The sequence below is a fragment of the Vombatus ursinus genome, unplaced genomic scaffold, assembly GCF_900497805.2.
Source record: "Vombatus ursinus unplaced genomic scaffold, bare-nosed wombat genome assembly UNPS02009062.1, whole genome shotgun sequence".
In the NCBI taxonomy this organism is placed as follows: Eukaryota; Metazoa; Chordata; class Mammalia; order Diprotodontia; family Vombatidae; genus Vombatus; species Vombatus ursinus.
The window spans coordinates 7,492,320-7,513,013 of record NW_020948840.1 but is presented as its reverse complement, the minus strand read 5'-3'; the positions used below and the strand labels follow the sequence as shown (position 1 = coordinate 7,513,013).

Below are 20,694 nucleotides of genomic sequence, written 5' to 3'. Positions count from 1 at the left end.
AGTCAGCCACCAATAGGTACATGTGGCTAGTGGCAAACAATCCTTCATGATGCTATGATACTGAACACCAAATGCCCTATGACACTGACCCCAAAACATTGAAGTCAGAAACCAAGTTGATCCATAAAATCAATAAGGTAATATTAACTCAGATTGGAGGGAATTTCCCTCTTTTTCCCTTCACTTCCTTCCCAAATGTTGTTGTTCAGTCACGTCCACCTTTTTTGTGACCCTGTGGGACCATAGCATCCCAATGCTATCCGTGGGGTTTTCTTGGCAAAGATACTGGAATGGTTTGCCATTTGCTTCTCCAGGCAAACAGAGGTTAAGTGCTCAGGGTCACACAGCTAGCAAGTGTCTGAGGTCAGATTTGAACTCAGGTCTTCCTAATTCCAGGCCCAGCACTCTATCCAATGAGCCACCTAGATAACTCTTCCTTCCCAAATACCTTCTTTTCTCTGTGACTATGATCAATTGTTATGATTCAATTATCATGAACATATTGTGAACAAATTCAATCCTTTACTCAGCATCCTTCCAATTCAATTTTATCATATTTTCATTGCATGTTAAGATTAAAAAAAAAAAAGGTTGCAGGCTCTGAGCATCTATGCCCATCAGTAAATTCCAGGAACCTACTTACACAAATGGCATATTAATGTCAACCATCTAGGAAATGAGTGGAAATGAACTGTGCTATCTAAAAAACATGAATATATGGAACAACTCAGTTCCCAAGAAAAGTTCCCAATAGGGAAAGATTCACCTCATATAGTTAATATGCTAAATTTTACCACAAATAATAGTAGCAGAAAAGTTCATTATATATAGCCCTGTGAGGAAATAGTGAGTCTGTATGTCCCAGAACTATATGTTTTCTTTTTGCATATGTTAAAGTAATGCTTAAAGGTTTTCTAAGACACACATAAGACTAGAGCAAAATCTCTTCACAGTTGCAGGACTTTCAAGACTGTAACTAGGCCAAGTGAGGGGAAAACCTGCCAGTGATCTTTATCAGGGGCCAAGAGGTTACTGTGTGTTGATTGATTGTTCTTTGTAAAGGCTGAGGGGAACAGAGAGTAGCTAATTAACAATAAGAAAGAACTAAAGTGTCCTGACCTAAAAGCTGGCTTGCTTGGGTTATTTCACCCTAATTAGAAGCTAAATCTTGGGAGTCGGGCGTAGCAACCAACAGTGGGGGGTGTGGGGTACAGGAGAGGTGGAAGGCTGAGTTTTTTTCTCTTATTTTGCATATGGACAGAAACAATGAAGAAGAGAAGGAAGAGAAAGTATTTTCTAAAAGACAGAAATAGGTCAACAGAAATAAATTTATCAGAAGGCACAGTAGTAGAGTTTGGTAAAATTAACAGGTTTTCCCTTCAAAAGTACTGGGGAGATAGACAGATCTCACTTGACCTAAGTTTACTGTTCTGCAGACCTCTACCTAAAGTGATTTTTATGTAAACCCACCCGCTTTACTTAGCCTATATAACAAAGGCATACACAAAATAATACCTTTATGCAAGTCATAAAATGTCCTAAAATGCAGACATATTAAATATTGTACCATAATAATAAACAGATTTGTGAAATGAAAGGTAAAATTAAAGATTAAGTATACATAATACTGTAAAGTTAACATAGTATAAAGATTTCTTTCAGAATTCTTTCATAAAGTCAAATATGCATAATGTGAATGTACATAAAGCAAGAACTGTCTGTAATTTCAATGGGCAAATGAGAGACAATGTACAGGGCCCCTTTCTCTGAAACTTGCCAAAGCTGCAAGCAGTAACTCCCCCCCCCCAAAAAAAGTCCATTCTACATTCAGGGTAATCTATGGATCTGTATCCCCTAAAACTATAACTCAGCAGCTTCTATTGATCTCTTAACTTTTAATATTCAGAAAAGAAAATTAGTTCAAAGCAAAGGCATTTAATGAAATGATATAGTAAGACATAGCAATAAAGCATTTCCTCCATAAACATGGCACATATTCTCACACACCATCAGTGGGAAGGGTAGAAACAGCTTTGGAATACACACAGACACACGTATAAAGGGCAGACGTGACCAGCTTTGAGGGGCTCAGGCCTTTGATGTTTTGGGGCCATTGATGTCTTTTAGTGATGTCATATAGTAAAGATTTAAGGAAACAAGAAGCCAAATTTAGGAAAGTTCCCAAAGAAGAAATCAACTCTGGGTGAATAGGTGCTAGAGTCCCTCCATTCAATTATTTGACTCTGTCTTGTCTTGCATTGTCAAGAACCTGGAGGAAGTTGTTCTTTCATTTCACTCTGTCCCTTGCCAAGAAATATTATTCATCAGCTTTGTCCATAATTCTTGTGCACTTTCGACTCTAACTCCTCACTTCCTCACTATTTCCCCTCCCCCTCAAAATATCCCAAACTCAGTTCTATCTCATAAGCTCATACATTCAGAGCTGAAATGAATCCTGAAGATCATCTGGCCTAAATCTCTAATTTTACAAATGAGGAAATGGAAACCCCCAGAGATTAAGTGGCTTGCCCAAGTCTCACAGATAAGAAGTCCCGGAGAAAGGAATAGAACCCAGATCTTCTGACTGCAAATCTCGAGCTCCTTTTGTTGAGGTTTAGAGGTTTAGGGGTGCTGAGACCCCAAAATCACGACACGTGGGTCCTGCCCAAATGAGCCTTCTTTCAGCCAAACTTCAACTTAAGCCTTCTTTCAGCCAAAGACAAGGTTTATTAAAGATCAACCACATTGGCCAGACTATTAAAGAATCTGAACATTTGTGAGTTATTGGCTAGATTATCAGAATCTGAGCACCTTAATGGAGACAAGATGGACCTTGTATACAGAAAGACTGTGGGAAGGATCTAGGGAGAATCTTGATGGAGGTGGCCAGTACTGGAGGAGGGGTCTAGGAAGGATCTTGATGGGAGTGACTAGGAGGTCAAGAATGGGGTCGAGATAGTATCTAGGGTGAGAAGTAGCCTGGGGCCATCGGGAGGTAATATACAATAGTAGGCTAGGCTCAATTAAGGGTAACAAAAAAATGAGAGATTGAGCGTAGGAGATAAGGAAAGGCCAGTTGATAGGATCATAGCATCAGGCCAATGCCAGAAACTTGGCCTTGTGGGAAAGTCCAGGGCCTCTCCCCCTTTGGGTCCAAATCCCAAAGATATGGTCCTTTCCCTTTAGGGGTTCAAATCCCATCCTCATCACTTTCACTACATAATTTGATATCTACACCCTAAATCAAAGGCTTTGCTATTGCGGCTATCCATAAAGTAGAGGCCATACACTATGCCATATGCCAAACTCCAAACCAGGACAGCATCCATAGGCACCTGAGAAATAACAGGTACCTACCATACCTGTAGGTGTACTGTTCTTAAGTAACAAGACGGTTCCATTTCAATAAAAAAGGCTAGAGAGTGGAGCAGTGAATTGTGTAAAACTGTTCAGTGCAACCAGCGGGCAGTAGCCTTTATGGACAGTCAGCAGGACAGTCCAATGGGATCCAGGATTCACATAACCTGATATTGTCCAAGTGGAAGGGACCTTAGAGATCAACTAGGCTTGCTCTTTCATCTTCCAAATGAGGAGACTGAGGCCCCAGGAAATAACTTGCCCGGGATCATACAATGGTAAAGCTAGAACTAAAATCCAGGTTTACTGACTCCCAGGCCAGGATTCTTTCCTTGGTGCCTTTCTTTCATTTCTACCTTGCAGCCTAAAAGAAAGAGGAGGGAAGGAGAAAGAGAAGTGCCTAGAAATCTATCACGTGTCTTCTTTGCATCTGCATCCACCCTGTGAGGTGTAGGTATTATTATCCCATTTTATAGATATGGAAACTGAGGACCAGAATCGCACAATTAAATGGTAGAGGTGAGACTTCAAATTGTACTGCAAGTCCAGTGTTCTTCCCATTACTAAGAGGCTACAGATGCTTTACACCAACAGCCCCATGAGCTGAGCTGATATTCCCTCATCCACAGAGGTCAGGACACTAATACAGGGGTGTTTGTGGTGTTACACCATTACTGAAAGCAAAGGTCTGAAAGAACTAGAAAGCAGTATTGACATTGTGTCACTGGGCTGCACCTTATTGACACTATGTCACTATGTTGTACCTTATTGGCATTGTGTTATATCTTCCCAGTGAAAGATCTTACATCTCTTTATCTATGATTTACCAGATGAACATGCCTTTGTACCAGATGAAAAAAATAGCTTGCCTTCCCTTAGACAGATGCTGCTGCTCTCATCTTGACACTGTGACATTTAAAAAGGTTAGAGAAACATCGTTTCTGGGTAATTTAATCATTGTATTAATAAGGCTAGCAGGTTATTAATAAAAGGATGGTCATTTGGCTGTCTCTCTTAGACCAAAGACCCCTACTGGTGGTGGGGTCACAGTTTGTATGCCCTTCAAAGAGGAGGTGTTCCCGAGGGGTGCCTACTCAACTCTGATTGGTTAACAGAATGGGAGGTAGACTATCTTGGGGTATGTGACTTAGATTCACTCAAATTTTGGTCAAAGAGACATCAATTTCCATATTACCTGTCTTAATAATAGAGAGAACCAACATTTTCCCAGGACCTGTCTGAATAAACAACATGGGCAGGAATACACCCATTAGCTTAAACTTAGAATTTATTTTACTGTCTGATTAGATCTTGGCCTGGGTAAATCTTTAAGAGAGATTTCCCACTACTCGTTGATTTCTGGATGAGGAAGAAGAAAAGGGGGGAAAGCTTGGTCTTAATACAACAATTAGTTGCTAAATATAAGAGAGAAATATTCATTTCTCATAACACACTAAAAAATATTTGAATTCAGTTGGATCAATTGAACCAAGATGAACTGAACAGTAAGCAGAAAATCTATCACAATCCCAGAAAATTGGGCAGTGGAGAAGTAGAAAGGGAAGATCACAACCTTCTGAAATCCCCCAATAATCCGACTCTATAAATGTATGAAGAACTGTTCCCACATATAGAGAGGCACCATGGCATCATGGAGATTATTGACATGAAGGATTAGGGTCCTACCTCTGGCCCTCACTAGTCATGTAACAACCTGCAAGTCTCTTAATGTGTGAGTCTCAATTTCTTCATCTGTAAAATGAGGATAATATCCATAATGGCAGCCTCCTAGAGTTGTTATAAGGTTCAAATGAACTAACATTTGCAAAGCATTTTGCAACCTTTAAACTACTATAGAAATGCTAGTTTTTAATCATATATAACAGAGGAAACCCTTCTGAGGGCATTTCTCCATGTTCTTGGCTTTGGAGGAGATCCAAATAGTCTGATTTACAAAGAATGCTCTAAATTAGCCATATAAATAAGTCTTGGCCCAAACATTTAAGATATAAAAGATTTCAGGCAGTAGGCCTAATAAGAATCAGAAAATTAGCAGGTATTAAAAATGAGCATCCTCTGCATTGTCCTGATTTACTTCTGCTTTACTTTCTTGAGAATATTTATATGTAACAGAAACGTCTGTATCAGCTACAAGGAATTCCTGTTGTGCTGTGTCTTCATAATGATATAGAAAATAATAGAAGGGGAGCAGGCATCAGTAGTAAATGGGGGTAAGCCTGATGACTACATTGAGGGTCCAATGTACATTTTGAAGCAAAATGACTTAAAAAAAATTTTCAAGGCTGTGAATCAAACCATTATATAGTAGTATATGCTATAGAGATATCTTAAATAACATCAGTATGAAAATAGTAACACTTTGCTTATATAGAGTGCTTGAGAATTTACAAATGATTTATAAGGGCCCTTAGAGGACATCCCATCCAATTCCATTCTCAATTTACAAATGAGGTAAGTGAAGGCAGAGAAAATGAGGCCTGTGATCACACAAGTAATAAGTATCTGAGGCAACATTCAGACCCAGCTCTTCTTGACTCCAATTCCAGCATTCTATGTCATGCTTCAGGCCATTTAATATTCATAACAACCATGTGAAGTAGCCAGACTAGGTGTTATCACCATTATGCAAATGAGAAAACTAGGACTCAGAAAAGGTAACCACTTGCCTATGGTCACACAGCTAATAAGTGATGCTACTAGGATTTGAACTCAGCTCTTCTGACTCACAATATAGACAGTTTTGTGAATGTGAAAATGCCCATACATTTTGCCCTCAGAATTTTCATGAATGTCCTAATGGTTTAAGTTTGGTAAAATTTATTTCTTTTGGAAATATGGGAAATTGAGGGAAGAGGATGTCAATTATTAAATTTAGAGAATCAAAGTAATTCAGTCATTTTCCATTCCCCAGATTGCAAAGTTGATTTGTCCTTTTTAATTGATGGGAGCTGGAGCATTGGCAAACGGCGTTTTCGAATCCAGAAGCAGTTCTTAAAGGACGTTAGTCAAGCTCTTGACATTGGCCCAGCTGGTCCACTCCTGGGTATTGTACAATATGGGTAAGTAACATGGGTAGCCCCAGAATCACGGAGTCTAAGTACTTCGATACTGCTGGACAAGTTATACCCAAGGACTTACATTAAACATCTGTCCGTATCAGTAGTTGATTTCTCAGGAGTAAACTGGTCAATCCATTGATTCATTGTCAATGGGCACAAAAAGATACAAATTAAAAAGGAACTGTGTGTATATACACACATGTGTATGTATGTATGTATATGTGTGTGTATGTGGGTGTGTATGTATTAGATCTCTCCAAGTAGATTGTAAACTCCTTACAGTAAGTAACACATTTTTGGTAGATTTTGTATTCCCTCACAGACTATTACATTCACAATCTACACACAACCATAGTGCTTCCTACAAAGCCATCCTTCTGGGGTTGATTCAATCTATTGGCAAAACCACATAAATTGGGTCACAGAATAACAGAATCTCAAGGTTGGAAAGGACCTCATTGGTCCTCTAGTCCAACCTACACTCAAAAAACAATCTCCTCTAGAACAACTCTCACAAAGGTGCATCCAGCGTTTGCTTGAAGACTTCCAGTGACAAGGGATGTGTGGAGCCCACAACCTACTGAGTTAACCCATTCAACTTATGCATGGCTCTAACTATTAGTAAATAATAGAACTATAAAACATCAGAGCAAGAAGGCACTTTAAGGATTATTTAATCCAAGCCTCCTTTTTTACAGATGAGAAAGCTAAGGTCCAGAAGTTAAATCATATTATGGATGACTTCACTAGATTAAAAGTAAAAAACACCAAATCCCAAACAAACAGCAACATGATGCTTTATTACTCCATCATGTCACATTAACACAAATACAAAGTAATAAAGCATCATGTTGCTGTTTGTTTGGGATTTGGTATTTTTTACTTTTAATCTAGTGAAGTTACTTGAAATGTCTCAAAGTTACATTGTTATAGTTTGCTCCTCCAAGGTGAGATAGGTAAAAAGAGACTTTAGGATAAAATGGTCCAGGTCTTATAGTATGTCTGGACTTGCTTGGAAGATTATGTATAAAAAATGCTTTGCAACCCTCAAAGTGTTACAAAAATGTGGCAGTAACTCAATTATTTTGCTTGATAAGGGCCACGTGGGATGATGGTTTCTTTTCAAAGATAAGGTTTTTGGTATTAGCTTCCATCTGGAAGGTAGACTAACAGAATATTAAAATTGAAATAAAAGAAATGGAAGAGATTTAGACAGCAACCAGTTCAGTGCCTCACTTCCATTTCACAGATGAAGAAACTGAGGAGCACAGAGGGTATGACTTAACCAAGGTCATAAAGCTAGGAAATGGCAGAGACAAGACTCTGGCTGAGCTCAGGCTTCTGATTCTAAGTTCTTGACTCCTCCAACTATCCCATGCTACCTTTGAATTTGGGTTCTTGAGCTTTTTTTATTGTGAATAAAGGTATAATTTCAAAGCAGGGATAATAAGGGAATAAGATGGAGCAGAGAACTTGGAGGCTATTTAATCCAACTCCCTCATTTTACAAATGAAGAACAGGAAACAGAGAAGGTGACTTATATTTACATAGGTTGTACTAAAAGTCTTATTGAAATTTTAAACTTCAATGGGGATCATGGATCCCCATGGTGATTGAAACCATTTGTAGCACACAAGCTATCACTGGCCATATGCTCCTGCATATTTACATCCAACTCTATGTCTTTCCTTTGCTTTTTGGGTCACTTGTAATTGGAGTTCTTCTAACATTATGGCACTCTATGTTGTTCAACATGTAACATCACCAGATGGATGATGGGATTACTAGCAATGAACTTTTGAGGCATCAAGTGAGCTAGAATCACTGAAAGTACAGGACGCTTTCCCAAATAAGATTCTTCTATTCAATTAAGGGCCCCGCAAACTGTTCATCTATAGCAGTTGTCTAAAACATGTTTTGATGAACTTGCCCAACATGCATCTATTTCTTATCCCCCAATCTAATTTCATGCCACAATCAAAGCAATATGTACTGTTCATCTGTATTGTTTTTCCTCTTGGAATTACTAGTCCAATTTCTTTTGTGGAACTGTATGCAGTGTTGAAAGACTTAGTTCAACCAGCACAATGTCATCCATAATTATGAGCATCTGGAGAACATCCCTCTTATATATAGACCATGTGGAGGAAGTTCTCCATGACCCTGGCAAACCCCTTTGGCAAGCTGAGTTCTCTCTGTTGGATGTCTCCCTTGATGGTGAGAGTCAACATACTGTTGACCAAAGTTATTTCTGTAGTTACATTTGTCACACAGTCATGTATGAGCAGGAGACACTTTGCTGGGGAAGAGCCTTTCAGGTTAAATTTTGCTCTTTCAGGTCAAGTGCTTTTTTATTTCTTTTTGGGTAATAAACAAACAAAGGATAAAATAGGAGTTTATATTCTCCATGCCTTTCAGACCACCGTGGGACTAGAGAAAATTGTTTGCAAAGATCTACCTTTCCTTTCTCATGCTTTCATCAAGAATATACTCAATGTGATGGACCATTGTCAAAAATACTGCCTAGGCATGAGAGAGTTGGTATACCTGTTGTTTTCATCTACTTGGTCACTTTTTTTTTTGGATAATAATATAATCTTTTCATTCTGTTGGAATCTTCCTCTCTTTGAGATGTATTAGGGGCAGCTAGGTGGCACAGTGGATAGAGCACTGGCCCTGGATTCAGGAGGACCTGAGTTCAAATGTGGCCTCAGACACATAACACTTACTTACTAGCTGTGTGACCCTGGGCAAGTCACTTAACCCCATTGCCTAACCAAAAAAGAAAAAATCAGAGATATATTGAAAATCATTCTTAGAGTACCCTAAAGATGTGTCACCTTCAATATGGTTTTTCTTCTGTATGTATGGGGTCAGATCTAACTGCTCCTCCCAAGTTTATTCTAAAATCCATTTCTATTTCCTAGGGTTATGAGACAGGGGAGTTCAAAATGTAGGGGTTTCACTGTTGTGGCTAATGGGAAAATATCACCATGAAAATATTAGGAGATATGTTCCAGTTTACATCTATTTGTTCTCTACCCTCCCCCTTACAGATTCCTCTATGAATGCTCTCAGGGTGACCCGTCTTAAGTGAACTTTGACATCAAGCTTTCCAACTATATGTTTTGCTTTCATGCCTCTGACTGTTGTGTGAGGCAATGCTGCTGTTCTATACACAACCTCTATTCAATTTAACTGACATTTAATTATCTACTACATCCTGTACCTTAGCTGGGTGAATACATGATAGTCCTTACTTTCACAAAGCCCTCAGGAGATGAGAACCTCACAAACAGAAATGCTACACAACAGAACAAAGAGAGCTTGAAACAATGGAGAGAGAGAGAGAGAAGCAAAGAAAGAGGGAAAAAAAGAGAAAAGCAGAGGAGAAGAGAAGAACAGAGAGAGAAAAGCAGGGAGAGAGGGAAGCAAAGAAAAAGAGAAAAAAGAGAAAGAAGAAAAGCAGAAAAAAAACAGAGAAGAGCAAAGAAAGAGAAAAAAGAGAAAAACAGATAAAAAGAGAGAGAGAAAAGAGAAAAGGAGGGGCAGAAGAAAAGGAGGAACAGGAAAAGCTTCATAGACCAGGGCCTTGAATGATGGATAAAATTTCAACAGGCAGAAATGGCCTACAGGGAGCCCAGGCATAGGGAAAGGTGTAAGCAAAGGCAAGAAGACATTGAATAGAATAATTTGATTAGAAAGCAGAATGACTTTAGGCAAGTCACTTAACCTTGATGGGCCTTAGTTTCCTCATCTATAAAATCAGAAGTTTGCACTAGATGTCCTCCAAGGTCCCTCCCTGCTCTAAATTTATGATTCTGTGATCCCAGAGAACACAAGAGAGATTGAGCTGGAAAGGAAGTTTGAGGGTACGTTTTAAAGGACTCTGAATGCTGGCATAACAACAGACATTTATTCAGCATTGACCCCGTAAAAGACCCAGTGCAAGGTCCTGGGAAGACAAAGAGAATGAAGTGGTCTGAGATCTCAAGGAGCTCACATTTGGGAAATGGGGCAGAGGGTGAAATACAACTTGTGTAGGTAGATAGGACTGGACCTGCAATTTCATTGTTTTGAGCAACTCTGAGATATGGAAACTCTCTTTGCCAGGGCAGAACAGCACCTTCTCTGCAACTGACAGTCTGCTGAGAAGTTAAGTGACTGACCTAGAGTCACTCAGCCAGTAATACTATCAGAGGCAGGCCTTGAATCCAGGACTTTATTGACTCCGAGGACAGTTCTCTACCCATTAGGCCACTCTGCTACTTGTGCATATACTTAAGTGTAATCAAAGGTAGAGAATGAAGAGGATGAAGGAGATGCTAACAAAGGGCTCTAAGAAAAATGAAGAGGAAAATTCTCAGTTGACAGAGTGAGATCAGAGAAGGCTTCATGGAGGAAGTGGCACCTAAGTCGAACCTTGACAAAAGGGAAGAATTCTGAGAAGTAGAGATGAGGTTGGAGTGCCTTCCAGTGGAAGGCAAGAGGGGGAGAATGACCTCCTGAAAGAATGCAGGAGGGTGGGAGGCAGCGTGCTAGGGCCAGGGGACAGTCATGGACTGTCTAGTTTAACTGGGACTTAGAGTACATGGAGGAAACTAATGTGAAATAAGGCTGAAAAGCTAGGCTGGAGCCAGGGTGTGGAAGGTCTAAGGAGTGTGGGTTTTATTCTCTAGGCATTGGGGAATGATTGAAGGTTTTTATATAAAAATAACAGATTGCTCCAAATGCCAGCTTACATTTCTTCTCATCAAGACACCTATTTTGAGAGCTTCAAATTGAAAGAGGAAAGGGTTTCTATGTTCTTTCGGTCATATTTTTTTTTCTTTTTCAAAATGTCAGCCTATTTTATTTAATGTGTTATTTTTGAAAACAGCAAACTGAAAGCAGATTTATATAAAGATGAAATATAAGCACCTTAGTGCCAGATGCCCCAAGCCCATTTTATACAGAGGACAAAGACTGGTGTGTTATCTAACTTTAGAAATAGTCAGGTTTTTTTAATGAGCCTGCATGCAGCAATTTTATAGCATAATATGAAAATAAAGTGATAAACATGTCAAGCAAGTGAGGAATGGAGTGAGCATAGAGTCATGAGTTGATAGGAACATTGATTGGTGAAAAACAGCAGAGAGAGGTAAAGATTCTACAAACATCTCCCTTTCCCTGTTTTTCTAATGTGATCAATATCAATAGAAAAGAGCTTACCCTAATCCCATCTAACAACAATTTTTTAGAAGCATTTCAATCAGTGCCTTAATATCCAGTATCATGATTAATGTGAAATCCAGAGAGACAAAGGCATGTTTGTTTTTCCTTGTTGTAAGCACTTTGAAAGTGAATTTGTCAGCATCAGGCAGCATGATGAGCTTAGCAGGTTGCCTGGAACATAGTTGGCTTTTAATAAATGCTTATTGATTGACCGACTGATGTTCTCCTAACTTAGTACTTCATCTCCAACCTCCATGCCTTTATCCAGACTATACTCCTCCCTTGCCTGGAATGCACTCCTTTCTCACTTCTCCATCTTAGAATCTTCAGCTTCTTTCAAGGCTTAGTTCAGGTGCCATCTCCTTCCCTTGCTATCTTTGTTCTTGGTTCTCTCTCTCTCTCTCTCTCTCTTTCTGTCTCTGTCTCTGTGTCTCTCACGTCTTCATGGGTATACTTAACTGTTCACATGTTCTATCCCTCCCTGGTGGAATTTATGCCCCTTAAAGGCTAGGACTGTTTTTGTTTTGTCTTTGTACATACTTGTTGGGTTGGGTTAGATAGGAATGGATGATGTAGCAAAAGTGACTGAACTAAGAGACAAGAAAATTGGGGTTTTGTCCTTTATCTGCTACTAACTCACTATTGTGATCTAATCTCTCTGGGCCTCAGTCTCCTCATCTGACTCTTTGAACTAGATGAGGCTCTGTCCAGTGCTTAACACTCTAGGATTCTATGCACAGTAGGGACTCATTCCATCAGTGGGTACTGTTTGGCTGAGATTAAATGTTTTCTGGTCTTCCCAGCACAGAACTACGATCATTCTCCTTAATGATGAGATGATGACATACAGTTGGGTCAGACATCTAATCACTGAAACACTGGTTACAAAATGCATTGCAAAGGGGCAGCTAGAGTTGTCTCTGGTAAAAGAAAAAGCAATTCCTTCTTCCCACTGAGAATGCAGAGACTAGAAGAGAGAAGAATTTATCTAACTGAAATTGCTTTTGAAGCCTGGGTCCTACTCTGGATGACCTCCTTGTTCATGTTCTTCATCAGATGTAGCTTACCCTCACAGCATCCTTGAACTGGCCAAGAAAGAAAATGATGTTGTTCAGTCATTTTAGTTGTATCCTACTCTTTGTGACCCCATTTGGGGTTTTCTTGGCAAAGATACTGGAGTGTTTTGCCATTTCCTTCTCCAACTCATTTTACACATAAGAAACTGAGGTAAACAGGGTTAAATGACTTGCCCAGGGTCACATAGCTGCAAAATGTCTGAGGTCAAATTTGAGCTCAAGAAGACAAGTCTTCCTGACTCCAGGTCCAGCTCTCTATCCACTGCGCCACCTAGGGGCCAAAGAGAAAAAAATATCAATTTACTATTTATGCAGCATTTTACTTTTGCAAAGCACTTTGCTTATGTTATTTCATTGAGTCCTACCACAATCCTATGAAGGAAGAAGCACAAGTATGAGCCCCATTGTAGAGATGAGGAAACTGAGGTTCAAAAAGTTTAAGTGATTTACCTAAGGTCACAAAACTGCTAGTACATGATCATGTGGGAATATGAGCCGAGGTCTCCTAAACTATACAGTTTAGTGCCCTTTCCACTATAGTATGTTAATTCTTCTTAAATGCTGGTGCCTCAATCAGAGAGATGCATATTGATCAGTCACAAGCAATTATTAAGTTCCTCACAGATGCCAAGCATTGTGCTAAATACTGGGTATACAAAGACAAAACTCTTCAAGGAGCTTACATTCTACTAGGAAACTACAACATGTGCACAGCTTAATAGATGTATTTCTAGAGAATGTGTGTGTGTGTGTGTGTATTTTTTTTAAGAAAGGTTGTATATAGCTGCTCAAAAATCCAATTTCTGGACAAGCTCTCCTTGTTTATGCTGAGTTCTACTACAATCTGTTTCATCTCTGACACATGTTGTCTGTGTGACCCTGGACAAATCACTTCCTTTCTCAGGGCTCTGAGCTCCCCTCTGAGACTCCACGGATCACAGACAGTGATGACTGGCATTGGGAAAGGAGTTTCCTAATCCACCCCACTCATTACGTTATACACATACTCTAGGAACAGTCATTCAAGTGACAGCATGGTACAGTAGAAACAGGATTGAATGTGGGGTCAGAGGCTGTTGTTGTTTAGTTGTTTTCAGTTGTGTTTGACTCTTTGTGACTCTATTTGGGATTTTCTTGCCAAAGACACTGTAGTGATTTTACCATTTCCTTCTCCAGCTCCTTTTACAGATGAGGAAACTGAGGCAAACAGGGTTAAGTGACTTGCCCAGTCTAGTAAATGTCTGAGGTCAGTTTTAAACTCAGGTCTTCCTGACTCAGGCCCAGCACTCTATCCACAGCACAGAGGGCCTGGATTCAAATCCTGCCTCTGATACTATTTGCGTAATATTGATCAAGTCATTTTATTTCCCTGGGCTTATAGCACCAACATCTTATGACTTTAAGTGTGTCTAGAGCATCAAAGACTTAAAGCTGGAAAGGACATTGGAAGTTATCTAATCCAAGTCCCTCATTTCACAGATGAAAAAACTAAGGCTGGACTTCCCCAAAGTCGCACAGGTAGACATTATCCAAATAGATAGTACTTTAAGGGACCTTGGAAGTCATCAAATACAACCCTGTGGTATTACAGATGAGGAAACTGAGGTCCTAACAGAGGAAGTAACTTCCCCAAGCTAAATGCATGACCAATCAATGACACAGGAAGTCTTTATCTTGAGGACAAGCCCTGCAAATATCAAACAAGACTAATATCAAAGCCCAGGACAAGCTTGTGCTTCTCACCCTCTGCTAGGATGAGCTGATACTGAAGCTAAATGGCTAGTTCTACTACCGGGCAGAGGGTCTCCTTCCTCTACTGGAACAAAAATCCTGACAGCTCACACCCTTTGCTTGTGCCATACACAACAACAACCACCATCACCACAACAACAATAAACAACAACAACATTTCAGAATTAAAATTGCATAGCATATGTACATGTAATTGCATTTAATAGGAGCTGGAACACTTGGAGATACATGTAAAAAGTCAAATGAAAGACTGGTTGGAACAAGTAGCTATTAGATGAATTTAGCCAGTGTAATGAGTAAGGCCACCAAGGCAGCTGATGGCTTAGGAGTTCGAGCCTGGATCCACAGGCATTAAAAGCTGCCAAGACTCTAAATCTTAAAAATGGTCTCTTTTTAGATCACAGTTTCAGCCTACATTGAATATAATTGCATGTGTTGTCTTATACTTTGTGATCGGTAATGAGATTTGTTTGAAAAACAGCAAAATGTTGATTTTTCCATTTAAAAAAATTACACTTTTTTGACCCCATGGTTACATTACAAAGCACCTCTATTCTTTATTGAAAGTCTCCTCTCCAAGCTAGGCCATAATACTTTCATTCTTTTGGAAGAATATCTTAGTTCTACCCTTTACTCAAGGTAGCCAAGGATATTCATATAACACAAATCATTCTTTGGAGTTTTTTTGCAGGGAGGGGTGGTTATACTTATTTTTGAATGCAGAGCTTTAGAATGTTAAAACTGGAATAGAGCTTTAGAAGGCATTGGACCCAGCCCCTTCACTCTACAGATAAGGAAACTGAGGCTCAAAAAGGAAGAATGTATTCCCTCAGGTCATACCGTGTGTGCATCAGGGGCAGAACTTTAATTGGAAACCAGGTCTCCAGACTCCTAGATGAATATTCTTTCCACACAGGCTGCCTCCTCCCTCTGCCCATCTGTGAAGGAAGTCTGTTCTATGACTCTGGTTGATGCAAAGCCTGTAGACACACATAGATACACACACACACATGCACACAATCCTAGAGCTGGAAGACACCCTAAAGATTATCTCGTCCAAAGCCCTCATTTCACAGCTGAAGAATATGTGTACGTACCATGGAGTTGATGGATAACAGAGTGGATAGAAGAAGATCAATGGCAGGGTTGATAAGAAGAGCTCTCATGTCCCATTCTCTTAGACATGTCATGAACACATGAAGAAAATCACTAGGTGCCTGGGGGTGAAGGGAGGAACATATAAGACAGGGAACTTCTCTCTGTGCAGAAACAAGGCACTGCCTGGGCAAAGCCCCACATATAACAAGCACTGACCCAAAGGAGAGATATGAAAAACAGTCCCCACCACACTCTGTTGCAGAGGTGATAGGTCCACAGATACAGTATGTGGGAACACTAGAGAGTTTGGCTTTGGGATATTAAGGTAGATAATGCTTCTCTTTGGGCTTCAAGTTGGCTCTGTTTATTCCAACTATTCCTTTGGAAGGAAATCTTTGATATTTCTAGAAAAGATAATCTGGAATGACTTTTAACAACTTATAAAATTACATCTTAAAATAAATCTATCATCTTGTTTAAGGAAAAAAAAAACAGTGGCATATCCCTTTCATTATCCTTTAAAAATAATTCCTGTCTCTAGTTAAGGTCCCACCTGCTACATGTGGTCATATACTATCATTGCCTCCCCGTTTGAGAAAAAAATGAGCATGAATTCTGTCTCATGGACAGAATTACTTCAATGTAGCTTAGAACGGCCAACAAGAAATCTGTGGGTCTATTAGATGGGGGCCAGTAATCCAATCTCATTTTGCAAGCATTGGTTAAACACCTTGTATATTCAATGCACAATACTAGGCACTAGGAATACCAAGACAAAACAAAATAGTCATTCCCCTTGGGGAATTTTCATTCTTCTGGGAAGATGCAGCTTATCAGCAGATATGTATATATGTTATTATTTAAAGAAAGGAAAGTACTAGCTAGGGAGCTCAGGAAGGTATTTCCCTAGGGGGTGCCCCCCTCCATTGAGCCTTGATGGACTCTGGGGATTCTAAGGTGCAGAGATAAGAAGAGAGGTTATTCAAAGACTGGGTAAAGTCATGCAAAAGCTCCAAGGTGAGTTTGGAGAAGAGCAAATAGGCTAATTGGACTGGAATAGAAAGTGTATTAATGGGAATAACATGAAAAAGATCTAGAAAGTAAACTGATTCCAAATCATGAAGGACTCTAAAGTAGAAGAGTTGTATTTTATCCTAGAGAGAAGGGGAACCACTAAAGGTTATTGAGCAGAGGAAAAACATAGAATTGTGTTTAGGGAAGATAAATGTTGACAGCAGTGTGGATCATGGATTGGAGAAGAAAGATGCAAGAAACCAGGAATCCACTTAGGAGATTGGTGTAATATGCAGACAAAAGGTGATGAGAAAACAGCCACATAAGTGACCAGATGAGAACCAGTTGGATGAAATAATTGTGGAGGCACAAACAATAATTCTTAGCAAATGATTTTAAGCATAGTGTTGTCTCCAATAGAAACAGAGTAGTTTGTAAGAGGAGGAGGAGGAGGAGGAGGAGGATTGAATGAATAGATAATGAATTCTATTTTGAATACATTGCTTTTGAAATGCCTACAGAACATAAAGTCGGAGATGTCCAAAAATCAGTCAGTCAACAAGCATTTATTAAGTGCCTACTGTAAGCTAAGGCAGTGTGCTAAGTGCTCAACATATAAGAAATTACAGCATGCCTAAAGAAACTATAGACAACAAAACAATATCAGTATTAAACATGTACTCCAAATAGCATAGCGCCTAAATTAGAAACAATTAACCAAATTAGGACAACAAAAAACTAAACCATAGATAATTAGACAATAATAGGAAGGAGACTTTAATTTCCTTTCTCTAACACAAAGATAAACAAAGGGGAAATTGTTATTATTATTATTATTGTCATTAGAGAATTTAGAGCTAAAAGAATCATGGTGTCTTGTGAATGGAAGCCTATTTCTCAGCACCACATGACACTTTTACAAACATTCACAATTAATTAGAGCCCAGAGAAATTGAAAGTAAATATAAAAAGTTGGGATATAAATATATCCTTTATAGTCCAAAATGCAATAAAAATAGTAATCAGTTAATAAACAAAAGACACACAAAAAAAAACCACAGATCTAAATGTGGACTTATGAAATACTAAATGAAATACTAAATAATAGGTTAGTCAAAGAGCAAATCATAGAAACAATAATTATGTTATAGAGAGTAATAATAAGACAACAAACTAAAATTTCTGTGCTGGAGCTAAATTAATCCTTAGAGAAAAAATATATCACTAAAAATATACATTGACAAAATAGAAAAAGAAATTAATGAATTTAATAAGCACTTTTAAAAATAGAAACTCAAGTGGGCGAAGCCAAGATGGCGGAATAAAAGCAGGCATTAGCTTGAGCTTTCCCCCAAACCACTCCAAATACTTGTAAAAAATAACTCTAAACAAATTCTAGAGCAGCAGAACCCACAAAAACACAGAGTGAAACAAATTTCCAGCCCAAGACAACCTGGATGGTCCATGAGAAGGGTCTGTTTCCCCAAGGTGGGAGAGGAATGCAGTTCAGCGTGGGTCACACAGGCAAAGATGGGGCCTCAGTGAACCTGGAGCAGGCCTCAGGGGACTGAATCAAAGGGAGCTCTGGCAGATTCCAGACTTCTCAACCCACAAATGTTAAAGATAACTTAGAAGGTCGGTGGGAAACGTCTGTTGGACTTTGGTGAGAAAGGAGCACAGTCCATCCCTGTCTCCAGAGCAGCCCCAGGGCATGGCGGCCACGGCAACAGCAGCTGCTTCCAGAGCTGTTGGCCCACAGATGGTGGGGCAATCAAGCAACTGATCGGGGGGGATTATAGGGATCTCTTTGCTGGTGCTGAGGCAGAATTCTCTTGCCTTGCCCGTGCTTGGTTCTGGGTCCCAGTCCTGGGTGGCAGTCCTGGGGTGGGGAAAAGTAGTGGCATAGCAGAGCTTGTGGTAGCAGAGGAGAGGGAACCCTCCCCTCATTTCCCTTACTCTCAAGAGTGCTTGTGGTCACTCACAGACCAGAGTACAGGCCAGGAGAGGAGTAAACACCTCTCCTTAGATCATGCCACCTTGGAAGAACTGAAAATTTACAGGTCCCTAGAAGTATCTCTGAAAACAACTGCACAAAACATCTGAAGCTTGGGACAGTACAACCTCCACACTGGAAGCAGAGCCTACCTTAACAAAAAGTTAAAAAATCAAGTGACTGACTGGGAAGATGAGCAAACAGAGGAGAAAAGTTCAGACTATAGAATCTTAGTTTGGTGACAAGGAAGATCAATACATACAACCAGAAGAAGACAACCAAGTCGGGGCTCCGACATCCAAAGCCCCCTAGAAAAATATGAATTGGTCTCAGGCCATGGAAGAGTTCAAAAAGGATTTTGAAAACCAAGTAAGAGAAGTAGAGGAAAAATTGGGAAAAGAAATGAGAGTGATGTAAGAAAATCATGAAAAATGAGTCAACAGCCTGCTAAAGGAGACCCAAAAAATGCTGAAGAAAATTACACCTTAAAAAATAGACTAGACCAAATGGCAAAAGATGTACAAAAAGCCAATGAGGAGAAAGAATGCCTTAAAAAGCAGAATTGACCAAATGAAAAAGTAGATCCCAAAGCTCACTGAGGAAAATAATTCCTTAAAAATTAAAATGGAGCAAATGAAAGCTAATGACTCCATGACAAATCAAGAAATTATAAAACAAAACCAAAAGATTGAAAAAATAGAAGACAATGTGAAATGTCTCATTAAAAAAACAACTGACCTGGAAAATAGATCCAGGAGAGATAACTTAAAAATTATTGGACCACCTGAAAGCCATGATCAAAAAAGAGCCTAGACATCATCTTTCAAGAAATTATCAAGGAAAACTGCCCTGATATTCTCGAACCAGAGGGTAAAATAGAAATGGAAAGAATCCACTGATCACCTCCTGAAAGAGATCCCAAAAGGAAAACCCCCAGGAATATTATAGCTAAATTCTAGAGTTTGCAAGTCAAGAAGAAAATATTGCAAGCAGCCAGAAAGAAATAATTCAAGTATGGTGGAAACACAAACAAGGGATCAGAGGGCTTGGAATATGATATTCCAGAGGTCAAAGGAGCTAGGATTAAAACCAAGAATCACCTACCCAGCAAAACTGTGTGTAATCAATGGGGGGAAAAATTGATATTCAATGACGTAGAAGAATTTAATTCATTCTTGTGAAGCCAGAGCTAAATAGAAAAATTGACTTTCAAATACAAGACTCAAGAGAAGCATGAAAAAAGTAAATAGGAAAGAGAAATCATAAGGGACTTATTAAAGTTGAGCTGTTTATATTCCTACATGGAAAGATGATATTTTTAACTCATGAGACCTTTCTCATTATTAGGGTAGTTGGAGGGAATATATACAGACAGAGGGCACTGGGTGAGTTGAATGTGAAACGATGATATCTAAAAGAAAGAAAATTAAGGGATGAGAGAGGAATGTACTGGGAGAAAGAGAAAGAAAGAGGCAGAATGGGGTAAATTATCTTCCATAAAAGAGGCAAGAAAAAGCTTTTACAGTGGAGGGGGAAAAGGGGAGGTGAGAAGGAATGAATGAACTTTACTCTCATTGGATTTGGCTTAAGGAGGGAATAACATATACACCCAATTGGGTATGGAAACCTATTTTACCCTAAAGGAAAGTAGGGGGGAAGGGGATAAGAGATGGAGGGGTGATAGAAGGGAGGGCAGATTGGGGGAGGGGATAATCAGAAGCAAACACTTTTGAGGAGGGACAGGGACAAAGGAGATAATAGAATAAATGGGGGCTGGGATAGGATGGAGGTAAATACAGTTAGTCTCTCACAACATGACTATTATGGAAGTGTTTTGCATGACCACACATGTATGGCCTATGTCAAATTGCTCGCCTTCTCAATGAGGGTGGGTGGGGAGGGAGAAGGGGAGAGAATTTGGAACTCAAAGTTTTAGAAACAAATGTTAGAAATTGTTTTTACATGCAGCTGGGAAATAAGATACACAGGCAAATGGGTATAGAAATCTATCTTACCCTATAGGAAAATAGAAGGGAAAGGGGATAAGAGAAGGGGAGGGGGGTAATAGAAAGGAGAACAGATTAGGTGAAGGGGGAATCAGAATGCAGGC

General features: G+C 39.4%; 1 protein-coding gene across 2 annotated transcripts in view; it reads left to right on the top strand.

Annotated features, from left to right (window-relative positions):
- Nucleotides 1-20,694, top strand: part of VIT (vitrin) — a 153,946-nt gene that overhangs the window by 111,648 nt on the left and 21,604 nt on the right. For both annotated transcript variants that reach the window (XM_027850499.1, XM_027850498.1), the window contains exon 11: nucleotides 6,290-6,437. In XM_027850499.1, the coding sequence (XP_027706300.1) occupies nucleotides 6,290-6,437 (148 nt within the window). The remainder of the gene's footprint in view (nucleotides 1-6,289; nucleotides 6,438-20,694) is intronic.